We start from the raw sequence: 13,122 nt of genomic DNA, 5'->3' as shown, positions 1-13,122 counted from the left end.
ATTCTGGAAGAGTTCAACCAGTGTATTTTGGCAATCCAGGTTAGAAAAGCGATTTCTTTGATTGGTCCAACTTTAGTGACCACGATATCGCATTTAACAAACCCCAAGTGATTCCTGGGGTGTCAGGGAGGGTACACGTGTGGAAAAACCATGGAGCGATTAAAGGTGGCTATCCAAACAGTTGGAACGAAGGCAATAAGTATGATGAATGAAGGAAGGAAATGCAATATGTTTAATCAGAGAGTTTCAATGGAAAATACTTATGTCAGAGTCTGAAACTACTCTGCCCTTAGACATTCCTCATTTGTCACTTTGAGACAAATTGGGGAGAGTGGTGAATAGAAAAATGTGTGAGTAAACAACCCAGGAGACAACGTTAGAATAATGATACAAAAACCAAAACTGCAGGAAAACCTCAACAGGTCTGACAGCATCAGTGGAGAGAAAGGGCCAACGTTTCAAATCCAGATGACTCTTCTTCAGAACTGAAGATGAAGAGTCATTTGGACTCGAAACGTTGGCTTTTTCTCTCCACAGATGCTGTCTGACCTGCTGAGTTTCTCCAGCAGTTTTTGGTTTTCTTTCAGGTTCCAGCATGCGCAGTATTTTGCTTTTATCTTAGTAAGAATAATGCTGATGAGCCCACCTGATAATTATATCCAGTTATGTCGGTCCAAATGGCAAGGTAAATTCCATCCAGGAAACTATATATTCCTTAGGGGGTTGATGTCCCAGCAGAGTCAGCAAAAAGGGTAGTCCCTTAGGCAAAGTGTGTATCAGACCCCACCATCCCTAGACGGACAACGGACCAAGCGAAGGAGACTCCCATCTTCTGGACCAAACATATCCCATGTGGACCTGATGGTGATCGTAGTTGTAAACAAGAGGAGCTAAAGATTATGTTACAGTGAGGAGCCCAACAGTGTACTTTAAAGAACTATAACTCCAATTTGCCTTCATGGCTGTCGGTGCTGGCAATGTGGTCTGCCTGTGATACCGCTGTGGTATGGCTGTGATATGGCTATGGTTTTCTTTTTATCACTTATGGGATATGGGTGTTGCTGGATAGTCCAGCATTTATTGCCCATCCCTAATTGTCCTAGAGAAGGTGGTGGTGAGCTGCCTTCTTGAACTGCTGAAATCCATGTGGTGTAGTTACACCCACAGTGCTGTTAGGGAAGGAGTTCCAGGATTTTGAGCCACCAATAGTGAAGGAACAGCGATATATGACCAAGTCTGGATAGTGAGTGGCTTGGAGCGGAACATCCAGGTGGTGCTGTTCCCATGTTTCTGCTGCTAGATGGTATTGGTCGTGAGTTTGGAAGGTGTTGTGTAAGGAGGCTTGGTGAGTTCCTGCAGTGCATCTTCTATGTGGTACACACTGCTGCCACTGTGCGTCAGTGGTGGAGGGAGTGAATATTTGTGGATGGAGTGCCAATCAAGCTGGCTGCTTTGTCCTGGATGGCGTAAAGCTTCTTGAGTGTTGTTGGAGCTGCACTCATCCAGGCATGTGTTAGCATTCCATCACACTCCCGGTTTGTGCCTTGTAGATGGTGGACAGGCTTTGCGGAGTCAGGAAGCGAGTTACTCTCCACAAAATTCCTAGCCCCTGACCTGCTCTTATAGCCACAGTATTGATATGACTAATCCAGTTCAGTTTCTGGTCAATGGTAACCCCCAGGATATTGATAGTTGGGGATTCAGCGATGATAATGCCATTGAATGTCAAGGGGCGATGGTTACTTTTTCTCCTGTTAGTGTTGGTCATTTCCTGGCATTTGTGTGGTGTGAATGTTACTTGCACTTGTCAGTCCAACCCTGAATATAGTCCAGGTCTTGCTGCGTTTGGACATGGACTGCTTCTGTATCTGAGGAATCACGAGTGGTGTTGAACATTGTGAAATCATCAGCGAACATCCCCACGCCTGACCTTATGATGGAAGGAAGGTCATTGATAAAGCAGCTGAAGATGGTTGGGCCTAGGAACTACCCTGAGAAACTCCTGCAGTGATGTACTGGAATTGAGATGATTGACCTCCAATAACCACAACCATCTTCCTTTGTGCTAGGTATGATTCTAACCAACAGAGGGCTTTCCCCCTGATTCCCATTGACTCCAGTTTTGCTAAGGGTCCTTGATGCCACACTCAATCAAATGCTTCCCTGATGTCAAGGGCAGTGAGTCTCACCTCATCTCTTCTCTTCAATCCTTTTGTCCATGTTTGACCCAAGGCTGTAATGATGTCAGGAGCTGACTGACTCTGGCCAAACCCAAACTGGGTGTCAGTGAGCAGGTTATTGCTAATCAAGTGCCACATGATAGCACTGTTGATGACCCATTCCACCACTTTGCGGATGATCAACAGTAGACTGATGGGGCGGTCATATGCCCAGTTGGTTTTGACCTGTATTTTGTTTACAGGACATACCTGGGCAATTTTCCACATTGCCGGGTGGATGCCACTGTTGTAGCTGTACTGGAACAGCTTGGCTAGGGGCACAGCAAGTCCTAGAGCATAAGTCTTCATTACTATTGTCACGATATTATCAGAGCCCGTACTCTGTGCAGTGTCCAGTGCCTTCAGCCATTTCTCAATATCACGTGGAGTGAATTCAATTGGCTGAAGACTGGTATCAGTGATGCTGGGAACATCCGGAGGAGGTATCACTGTGATATGGCTGTGATATGACAGTGGTACGGCTGTGACATGGCTCCGATATTGCTGTGATATGGCTCTGGCATGGCTGTATTACGGCTGTGATATGGCTGTGCTGCTGTTTCCATTGTTGGAGGAGGAGAGGGTAAGATACAGGTTGGAACCTCCATCAAAACACGAGTAGTGGAGTGTTCAGCTGGAGGATGTGTTAAGGCAAAGCTGGACAAAAATTTCCAACACTGATCTGGACAGCCTGTCTCTAACTTGGCTGAAGTCACACAGGATGCACCATGTCGATGCTAGAGGAAGGGTCTGAGGATGAATTGTAATTCAACCGGGGTGTGCACACGTGGGATTTGACAAAGTATTAAGTTTTCTTTTAGAAAAAGACAATCAAAATGTATTGATTGGTGGAGATGGTTTACATGTCACAAACCTTGTACTTCTTACCTGGGGCAGCAAAGGAACACGGGAGGCATAGAAGCTCGAGTCCACAGTAGCAGCAAAAAGGCTCATGTGAGAATAGTCACAGAGGGATTTCAGATGTTATAAACAAAGCAAAGATTAGGATGGATCTGTCCACTAAAGCACTCTTACAGTTTCTGAGCTTCCACCATGACATCGAAGTGACATTAACCCCTTGGCCTTGTGATTGGAAAGGGAAAGGGGTTTTCCTCTACCTAAGACCATGAGACTATAAGACATAGGAGCAGAAATTAGGCCATTCAGCCCATCGAGTCTGCTGCACCATTCAATCATGGCTGATAAGATTCTCAACCCCATTCTCCCGCCTACTATCCATAACCTTTGATCCCCTTACCAATCAAGAACCTATCTCTCTCAGTTTTAAGTACACGCACTGACCTGGCCTCCACAGCCTTCTGTAGCAATGAATTCCATAGAGTCACCACTCTCTGGCTAAAGAAGTTTCTCCTCATCTCTTTTCCAAAAGGTCCTCCCTTTACTCTGAGGCTGTGCCATCGGGTCCTAGTCTCTCCGACTAATGGAAACATCTTCCCCATGTCCACTGTATCCAGGCCTTCCAGTATTTTGTAAGTTTCAATCAGATCCCCCCTCATCCTTCTAAACTCCATTGAGTATAGACCCAGAGTCCTCAAACGTTCCTCATATGTTAAGCCTTTCATTCCTTGGATCGTTCTCCTGAACTTCCTCTGGACCCTCTCCAGGGCCAGAACATCCTTCCTGAGATTCGGGGCCCAAAATTGCTCACAATATTCGAAATGTGGTCTGACAAGAGCCTTATAAAGCCTCAGCAGCACATCCCTGCTTTTATATTCTAGTCCTCTCGAAATAAATGACAACATTGCATTTGCCTTCCTAACTACCGACTCAACCTGCAAGTTAATCTTAAGAGAATCCTGGACTAGGACTCCCAAATCCCTTTGCACTCCAGAATTCTGAATTCTCTCCCCAATTAGAAAATAGTCTATATTTCTATTCTTCCTACCAAAGTGCATGACCTCACACTTGCCCACATTGTATTCCATCTGCCACTTCCTTGCCCATTCTCCTAACCTGTCCAAATCCTTCTGCAGCCTCCCCGCCTCCTCAATACTACCTGTCCCTCCACCTATCTTTGTATCATCTGCAAACTTAGCCAGGATGCCCTCAGTTCCTTCATCAAGATCATTAAAGTATAAAGTGAAAAGTTGTGGGCCCAACACTGACCCCTGCGGAACTCCACTAGTCACCGGCCGCCATCCTGAGAAGAATCCCCTTATCACCACTCTCTGCCTCCTGCTAGACAGCCAATCTTCTATCCATGCTAGTACCTTGCCTCTAACACCATGGCCTCTGACCTTACTGAGCAGCCTCCTGTGCGGCACCTTTTCAAAGGCCTTCTGGAACAGATTTGTCAGGCATGACATCCCCTTCATGAAACCATGCTGACTTTGCCATATTTTACCATGCACTTCCAAGTATTCTGAAATCTCATCCTTAACAATGGACTCTAAAATCTTACCAATGACCGAGGTCAGGCTAATCGGCCTGTAATTTCCTGTCTTTTGCCTCACTCCCTCCTTAAACAGGGTGGTTACATTAGCGATTTTCCAGTCCTCTGGGACCCTCCCTGACTCCAGTGATTCCTGAAAGATCACCACTAACGCCTCCACTATCTCTTCAGCTATCTCCTTCAGAACTCTGGGGTGTAATCCATCTGGCCCAGGTGATTTATCCACCTTCAGACCTTTCAGTTTTCCTAGCACCTTCTCCTTGGTAATGGCCACCATACTCACCTCTGTCCCCCGACCCTCTTGAACGTTTGGGATGTTACTCGTGTCTTCCACCGCGAAGACTGACGCAAAGTACCTATTCAGTTCCTCCGCCATTTCTTTGTTCCCCACTACTACTTCTCCAGCATCATTTTCCAGTGGCCCAATGTCCACTTTTGCCTCTCTCTTAACCTTTATATATCTAAAAAAAACTCTTGCAATCTTCTTTTATATTACTGGCCAGTTTACACTCATATTTAATCTTCTCCCTCCTTATTTCTTTTTTAGTTGTCCTCTGTAGGTCTTTGTCGGCTTCCCAATCCCCTGGTTTCCCACTGCTCTTTGCCGCATTGTATGCTTTCTCTTTAGCTTTTATGCTGTCCCTGACTTCCCTTGTCAGCCATGGTTGCTTCGTGCTCCCTTTAGTATGTTTCTTCTTCCAAGGGATGAATTTTTGATGTGTCTCCCAGAAACTCCTGCCATTGCTGTTCCACTGTCATTCCTGCTAGGCTCATCTCCCAGATAATTCTGGCCAGCTCCTCCCTCATGCCTCTGTAGTTGCCTTTATTCAACTGTAATACAGTTACATCTGATTCCAGCTTTTTCCTCTCAAATTGCAGGGTAAATTCTATCATATTATTGTCACTTCCTCCTAAGGGATCCTTCACCTTAAGCACCCTTATCAAATCTGCCTCATTTCACATCACTAAATCTAGAATTGCCTGTCCCCTAGTGGGCTCCACCACAAGCTGCTCCAAAAAGCCATCTCGTAGACATTCCACAAATTTGACTTGTACTCGTGGAGCAGGACCCCTGCAATTTGAGGCCAATTTCTTTTCATTAGATAATTAAACTGACTGGTCTGATGCACTGTATCTTTATACATTGTATTGTTCAAGCCCTGCCCACAGCTTCAAACAGGCAGTGAGGCCTCTGACTCACCGCTCAGCTGATTCTGTTCTTGTTGTTTATGACTGTGGCACCAGAGAGGAATCTGAAACTGAGATAACTCGGAATTCAGTACCTGATACCTGTAGCAAGGTTCATTCCTGCTGCTCCTGTCAGGTTATTTCCCAGACTCTGACGGGAGGCTTTGGGAAATGAAACCAGCTCTGGTCTCACTTGTTTCTTCGAAGCAATTAGAGGGCAACAAGGCTGTGACGTTCAGAAACCAGCAATAATAATAAAAGGACTGAGGAGGGAGCCAGACACTCACTCACTTGTTTAACGGTGGGAAACACAGAAGAGACGGAGCAAGAAACACACAGAATTTCATTCCCTTATACTAGATTGGAGAGCCGGTGTGGAGAAACACAGAGAAAACAAACTGTGCAGGGAAGTGAATCTCTCCCCATTCTGCAGCTCAAATTTCTTCTGATTCACCTGGACTTGTGCTTCCGGCAAAGATTGTCAGGTATCCTGTCTTTTATTTAGAAATTTCAATATTCTAATTCTGGGTTTTAAAATAAGTCATTTTGAATGAAACTCACCATTTAAAATAAGTTCTTAATATTCTCTGAACTGGGTCAGGTTAATTTAAAAAGCATAGCCTGTGAGTTATTGAAGACAATACAAGGTGATAACAACTTAACATGTTTATGTGCCACCCCTTTGTCTGCTATTATAAAGATGGAAATTTAAACTAATGCATTAAACATTCATTATCTAATATCAGCAAAGTAGTTTTTGTTTTTCAATACAGTGCATTATGTAAGTCTGAATCTGAGAGGAAGCATTTCTGTACAGAATAACTCTCTGCTGCTTGGTCTGTCATAACTGTACAGATTTCATTCATAGACCGCTTGCATCAAAAGAGAAAATTCTACTCAACAATAGGGTACTTTTTTTTTACTACTGGACTGGGGATGCCCTGTCTTCTGGTTTAGAGAGTTATACAAATGGTTCCTTTAATTTGAAGGTGAAACTTACAGTCATTTTCCTTCATTTACACCCATTCTCTTAGACTCCATTGATGAATTGCTGAAGCTATGGTGCAAGATCAAGAGAAACCCACAGAATTTCCAAGCCCATGTTCTTATCTCCCCATGAACCCAAACACAGACTGTGCCACATTACACAGCTCACTGAGGGCTAATTCAGACAGATGCTAGCATTGCAGCTCAGTACGCAGATCCCAGGGGGATTCTGAATATTTTAACAAGTCAGCATAGAGCAGCAAAGACAAAGCCAAATGCAATCAGGGGAACAGATATGTGAATCTGGTGCTTTTTGTCTGGCAGGAAGGGAGGAGTTGGTGAAGATTGGTGTCTAGGCGATTCAGGTATCATGTAGGAAGCCAGATGTTGCTATTATTGCAGATGAAATTTACACAACAGTTACCCCTCAGCTTCTGCGCTTGCAGCCAATGCCTGGGACAATGCGTCTTGCGTGTTAAATTCTTTCATTCATTCTTAGCAATTGACTCGTGATATAAAGTGTCCCCATCACTGACATCCTGTTCATCTCTTAACAGCAATTTGACAAGATGAGACTCCAGGTGAGGTTTTTGACCGGTGAAGATATTGAACTTGATGTTGACCCTTCCATCCAAATCTCGGCTCTCAAGATGATGATATACAAAAAAGCCAATGTGCCCTATTTCCAACAGCGCCTGGTGGTGCAAAATGGGAGCACTGTGGAGCTGAAGGACAACAAGAGGCTGTGTGACTACAATGTCTCTCCCAGCGATGCTGTCATGCTGATTGTCAAGAACGAGGAGCGGATGCAAATATTCCTGAAGAATGACAAGGGGAAAACATCTACATATGATGTTCTTCCTTCTGAGTCTGTTCAGGATTTTAAAGCACGAGTACAACGGCAGGAGGGTGTCCCAGCCACTCAGCAGCGTCTGGTTTGCGAGGGGAAACAGCTGGAGGATGGTCGGTCACTCGCCGACTACAATATTCAGCCTGAGAGCACCATCTTCCTCATGCTCCGTCTACGAGGTGGTTAACCTGCACTTGCAGCGGTTTATAACATGAACTCTAGCTATTACAGAAGTAAATTATTTATAGTGCCTCAATTGATCAATTTTTTCATATACTCCTGTTTTCTCAGCTGCAGTTAGTAAGAGTCCCAGGTTGCACAGTCACTGACTTGTCCATGATACTTATGAATCTTATTCCTGTCTGCCCCAGTTCCCATAACAACAGGAAGTTTATTCAACAGATAATGTTTGGCTAGGAAATGATACCAACTGAGGCTTGGGTGCAGGTCACCTTCCTGCATTCTCACCTGAGGAAAGATGCAGGTACAAAACATTGGACACAATTTTTACAAGGGTCAGCAACTTAATTAACAACATAGAAGGATTCGGGGGGACTGCTAATGCAACGTGTTCCATTCTGATCATTGACTCGTGATACTTTGATTCACATCAATCCTGGCCGATCATTGGTCAAAAGTATGTTCTGTTACTCTTCAAAATTCTACTGAAGATTTAGGCCAATAATGATCCAGTCCCTGATCCACAGCTCCAAACTTGTCTCTCATTCAGTACGAATCCACCTTCTCACTCTCAGAGACCATTAGTTAGCTGATGTGGCAATTCCAAAGCTCTTTCACTGAATAGGAGGGGCCATGCCAAAAATTCCAAAGGATCAACAATGAGTGTCTTCCAGCTTCATTTTAAAATGACTTAAGGTCATCTACAAGTAATTGCTTTAACCTTAATGTGTTCTTGGAGAATTGTATGTGTTTAACATTGGAATGCTTTAATCTGGGTGCTTAGTGTTGTGTAAGAGCAGAGGATGTCAGGCCTGCACATTGTATTTGCCAAAATACCCAATGTGATTTGAAAGTAAAGTTGTCCATTTTAATAAAAATTGGAATGTGTGTTTCTATCTGTTTGTATTGTCTGTGGTTTTCCCTGCATTCCATCCGGGATCCAGATTTAAACCCAGGTTATGATCATTTACCCTGACAAGTGTTGATGGGAGAATCAGCTATGAATGAGACACCTATGGACAATATTGAAGAATCACACCAGCCCAGATCACCAGCCCATATTTTCCACTGTTTAATTATATTAATTATATTGTACCGGTTGATCTTCTGTGGCATTTAACATGATATGTTAGAGAATCCGGGCAGGATTTTTAGGCCCTGATGGGATCAGGAACGGAGGCAGCCGGCGAGCCGATGAACAAATTGTACCAAAACATTCAGTCTGCACATGCTCAGACTGGACAATCTCAATGGTTCTCACAGCATCACAGCTTTGGGTAAAAATATCAAATACTCAGGTTTTTGTGAGAACGATAAAGATTTACAACACAGAACTATTGGCTAATCATGTCTGTATTGATTCTTTATTGAGCGATCAACTAAGAGTATTAATTATGGTAAATTGGATTAGGTGGGTAGGTCGGGGATTTCTCCCATGTCGGTGTAGACTCAATGGGCCAAAGGGCCTCTTCTGCACTGTGTGATTTTGTGATTCTGAGACTAAGGCAGCAATTTATACAAAAATTAAGTTCACACTGGTCACATTTAATAATTAAGAAAATATGCTTCTCTAATTCTTCCAGTTTGGAATACTAGAAACTTCCAAGAGACAACTTGCTTATTCAAACACCTGTCCCGATGCACTTACTTGAGACAAGGGAATTACTGAGGTGGAAGCTTATCAGTCGGTGGTTCACGGTGCACCAGGGAGCAGACAGAACTGGGAGGAAATGACAGGGAAACAGTTTTCTCTCCCTGGAGGGGACAGAAACTCTTCCTTGGTGAAGGAACCAAACACAAAGATATCAGGGTACAGGCTTTAACAGATCAATGTTTCGTGAGCATACATCTCATGCAGCTAGTGGAGACGGTGGTTTCTCATGCTGTGCTAAAGCTGAATCATGAGAGACCACACCCACATTGCAATGCAAAGCTGGAGGTGTGGCATAATGTCAGGGACACCCTGGTGACTGAGACATTCCAGAAACTCAATGCAGCCAAAGGATTCAACAAGAGGCTCTCAAATCAAAGCAGTTGTGTTTTTTTTGGGAATGCTGCCAATGACTGCTTCATAAATGGCCAGAAGTGCTGGTAAACTCAGGGCTTTGTTGCTTTCACAAAGTGACATCACAGCATGGGGAGGAAATGGGTAATTTACAGATAAATATCAATATACCACTCACTTAAAGCTATATCGTAAAGGTTAACAAAATAAGCTAAGTTGTTTAAATGCATAAATGTTAATTAATGAAATAAATAAAACTGGGTTAGATAGTGATGGCATTGCAGGTGCTTTGCAACAACAGCAGCATGTGGGAGATTGTGGACAGCATTGCAATTGCTGACAACCACATCCACAGTAAGTGTCTGAACCTCAAGGAAGTTCAACTTCCGACTTGTCGAGCTTCAATCCGAGATGCAGGCATTGTGCGGCATTAGGGAGGAAGACTGTTAGCTGGACACTTCATCCAAGAGGCAGTCACACTCCTTAGGTTACATAGTGCCCCATAGTGTCTGAACAGTGGTCAGGGACAGGAGGGTGTGGCTGCGGGTCAGGTTAGTAAGGAGACACAAGGCGGATAAGAAAATAGGAACATAGACAGCGTAGCACAATCGTGCAGTGCAAGGGACCTCAGCCATTGTCCTTATCTAACAGTCATGGGCTTCCTGCTGCCTGTCTGAATGATAAAAAAATCTGGTGGATGAGAAAACTGACCACAGAACCATGATACATGAGGCCATTTATGTTGAGGGCAAGCTGTGGGGAAGGAATGTGGTAATGGCAGAGGACAGTATAATCAGAGGGATGGATACTGTTCTCTGGAGCCACACCCAGGAGTCCCCAAGATTGTGTTTCCTATCTACTGCCAGAATTAGGGACCTCTCCTTGTGGCTGGTTGCTGACACTGATCTAGAAAATATTTTTGACTGCATTCTATAACCTTGTCCCCCACATTACTACAGCAGATTTATTTCATCCAGTCGCTATGAAAATTAAAATCCCCAGGATTAATCTAATAGTATCCTGAAAAAAGTACGAAAGAAATTCATGGGACGAAAAGGCAACAGATTCCCTGGACCTATCGCCGCCTTCCTCGGGGGTAAAAGATCTGGCTACAGAGATAGTGGGCACACTGGGTCTTGCAGGATTCCATAGATACTCAAACACTCCTCATGGATTGGGAGGATCAAACATAACCCCACTATTCAAGAAACGAAGGAAGAAAGAATCAGGAAGGAGTATAGGCCAGTTAGCCTGACATCAACAGAAAGGAATGTGCAACAATTTGTTATTAGGGACATGATAATAGGGCACTTATAAAATCATAATTTGATTGGTCAAAGTCAACATGGGTGTATGAAAGGGAAACTGTGTTCTATACATTTGTTAAAGTTTGTCGAGGTTTGTTGATGTTCTGAGTTGCAGGGTAGATGAGGAGGAACCAGTGGATTTATTTTAATTGGATTATCCAAAGGCATTCAATAAGCTACCGCCAATGAGTTTATTTCAAAAGATTGGGGCTCATGGGATTGGGGCTAATATATTACATGAACTCAGAATCGGTTAATGGTCAGAAAACAGAGTAGCAGCAATAAACGGGCCATTTTCTGGTTGGCAGGATGTAACTAGCCGGGTGCTGCAAGGATCAGTGCTCGCGCCTGTTTGATGCTCATGAGGTGTTTGGACCCACCTTACTTCTCGGCACCTTCATCCTGATTGGCCTCCAGCACCTTTCTCCTCTTCACCTTCCCCATCTCTGATCGGTTAAGAACTGCCACTGGTAAACTGGTGCTGATTTTCAGGGATGGTAACTGGGCACAAAGAAAGGGAAATATGGGGACCCCACTCCATTGCTTCATTTAATTGCAAGAGTTAATTTGTTTCCAGAAGGTGGAAGAAAATCAGAATAAGATCATGGAAAGGGTATTACAGCAGCCATTTTGAGGGCACACTTTTGATGGAGAGCCTCTCCAGCTCAGTTACATGCTACATCAGACTAAGATGATTATCTCAGCCAAAATGTCTAACTTAATTTTTAAGAGGAGAACTGACTCCACTGCCCCTTTGGGTTGGCTCTAGATTTGTAGTTCAATCTGCAATCACCCTCACTATCAGTTCAGAATAGAAGCAATCTTTCATTTGACAAGCTTTTTACAATATTGCTGCACTGTCAAATCAAACAAGAACATCAGAAGGAGTAGAGGCTTAGTCCTTTGAACTGGCTCTGCCATTCAAATCAGGTCTCATCAACCTCACCTTCACCTTCTCTCACTCTCCCCAAATCTCACATAAACCAACTCAACTCAGGAAGCCGCCCAAGAAATACTGTACTGTATTAGAGTCGTAGCGTCATGTGGTTATACAGCACAGAAACAGGCCCTTCGGCCCATCATGTCTGTGCCAGCCATCAAGCACTTATCTACGTATCACTGCTCGGGACACAGGCCACTGTGTGGCCAAATTCAGTTTTTGTACCCACTCCTCAATCTGTACAAAATCAAGAATTTTATAATTTACATCACTGGTGCCAATGTGGAGATGCCATCCTGCTATACCAGCCATATCACTGTAATCCCTTCCCTGTTTCCTTATATTGACGTGTCACAGGAAGTGCCTTTCATCATAGGGTCTGTGTTAGAATGAGTGCTTGATAGTCATAGAGTTATACAGAACGGAAACAGGCACATCAGCCCATCGTGTCTGTTCTGGCCATCAAGCACCTAACTTTTCCCATCGCATTTTCCAGCACTTGGCCTGTAGCCCTGTATGCTGTGGAATTTCAAGTGCCCATCTAAATACTTTTTAAATGTTGTGAGGGTTCCCACCTCTACCACCCCCTCTGGCAGTGTGTTCCAGATTACAACCACCCTCTGGGTGAAAAAGGTTTCCCTCAGATCCCCTCTAAACATCCTGCCCCTTACCTTAAATCTATGCCCCCTGGTTATTGATACCTCTGCTAAGGGGAAAGGTTTCTCCCTATCTACCCTATCTATGCCCCTCATAATTTTGGATACCTCTATCAGGTCCCCCCTCAGTCTTGTCTGCTCTAAGGAAAACAACCCTAGCCTATCCAGTCTCTCTTAATAGCTGAAACACTCCAGCCCAGGCAACATCCTGGTGAATCTCCTCTGCACCCTCTCCAGTGCAATCACATCCTTCCTATGCTGTGGTGACCAGAACCGCACACACTACTGCAGCTGTAGTCTAACGTTTTATACAACTCCAACATAACCTCCCTAATCTTATGTTCCATGCCTCGGCAAACAAGGGCAAGCATCCCATA

General features: G+C 44.1%; 1 protein-coding gene across 1 annotated transcript in view; it reads left to right on the top strand.

Annotated features, from left to right (window-relative positions):
* Positions 1-6,119: 6,119 nt before the first annotated feature.
* LOC144687828 (polyubiquitin-B-like) overlaps positions 6,120-13,122 on the top strand; it is a 9,502-nt gene continuing 2,499 nt past the window's right edge. Inside the window, exons 1-3 of the mRNA XM_078554350.1 lie at positions 6,120-6,305; positions 7,365-7,839; positions 9,777-9,778. Of these exons, the coding sequence (XP_078410476.1) occupies positions 7,377-7,839; positions 9,777-9,778 (465 nt within the window). The 5' untranslated portion in view covers positions 6,120-6,305; positions 7,365-7,376. The remainder of the gene's footprint in view (positions 6,306-7,364; positions 7,840-9,776; positions 9,779-13,122) is intronic.

The sequence above is a fragment of the Cetorhinus maximus genome, chromosome 12 (genome assembly GCF_964194155.1).
Source record: "Cetorhinus maximus chromosome 12, sCetMax3.hap1.1, whole genome shotgun sequence".
In the NCBI taxonomy this organism is placed as follows: domain Eukaryota; kingdom Metazoa; phylum Chordata; class Chondrichthyes; order Lamniformes; family Cetorhinidae; genus Cetorhinus; species Cetorhinus maximus.
The sequence above is the reverse complement of the archived record's forward strand: the minus strand, read 5'-3'. Positions and strand labels throughout refer to the sequence as shown.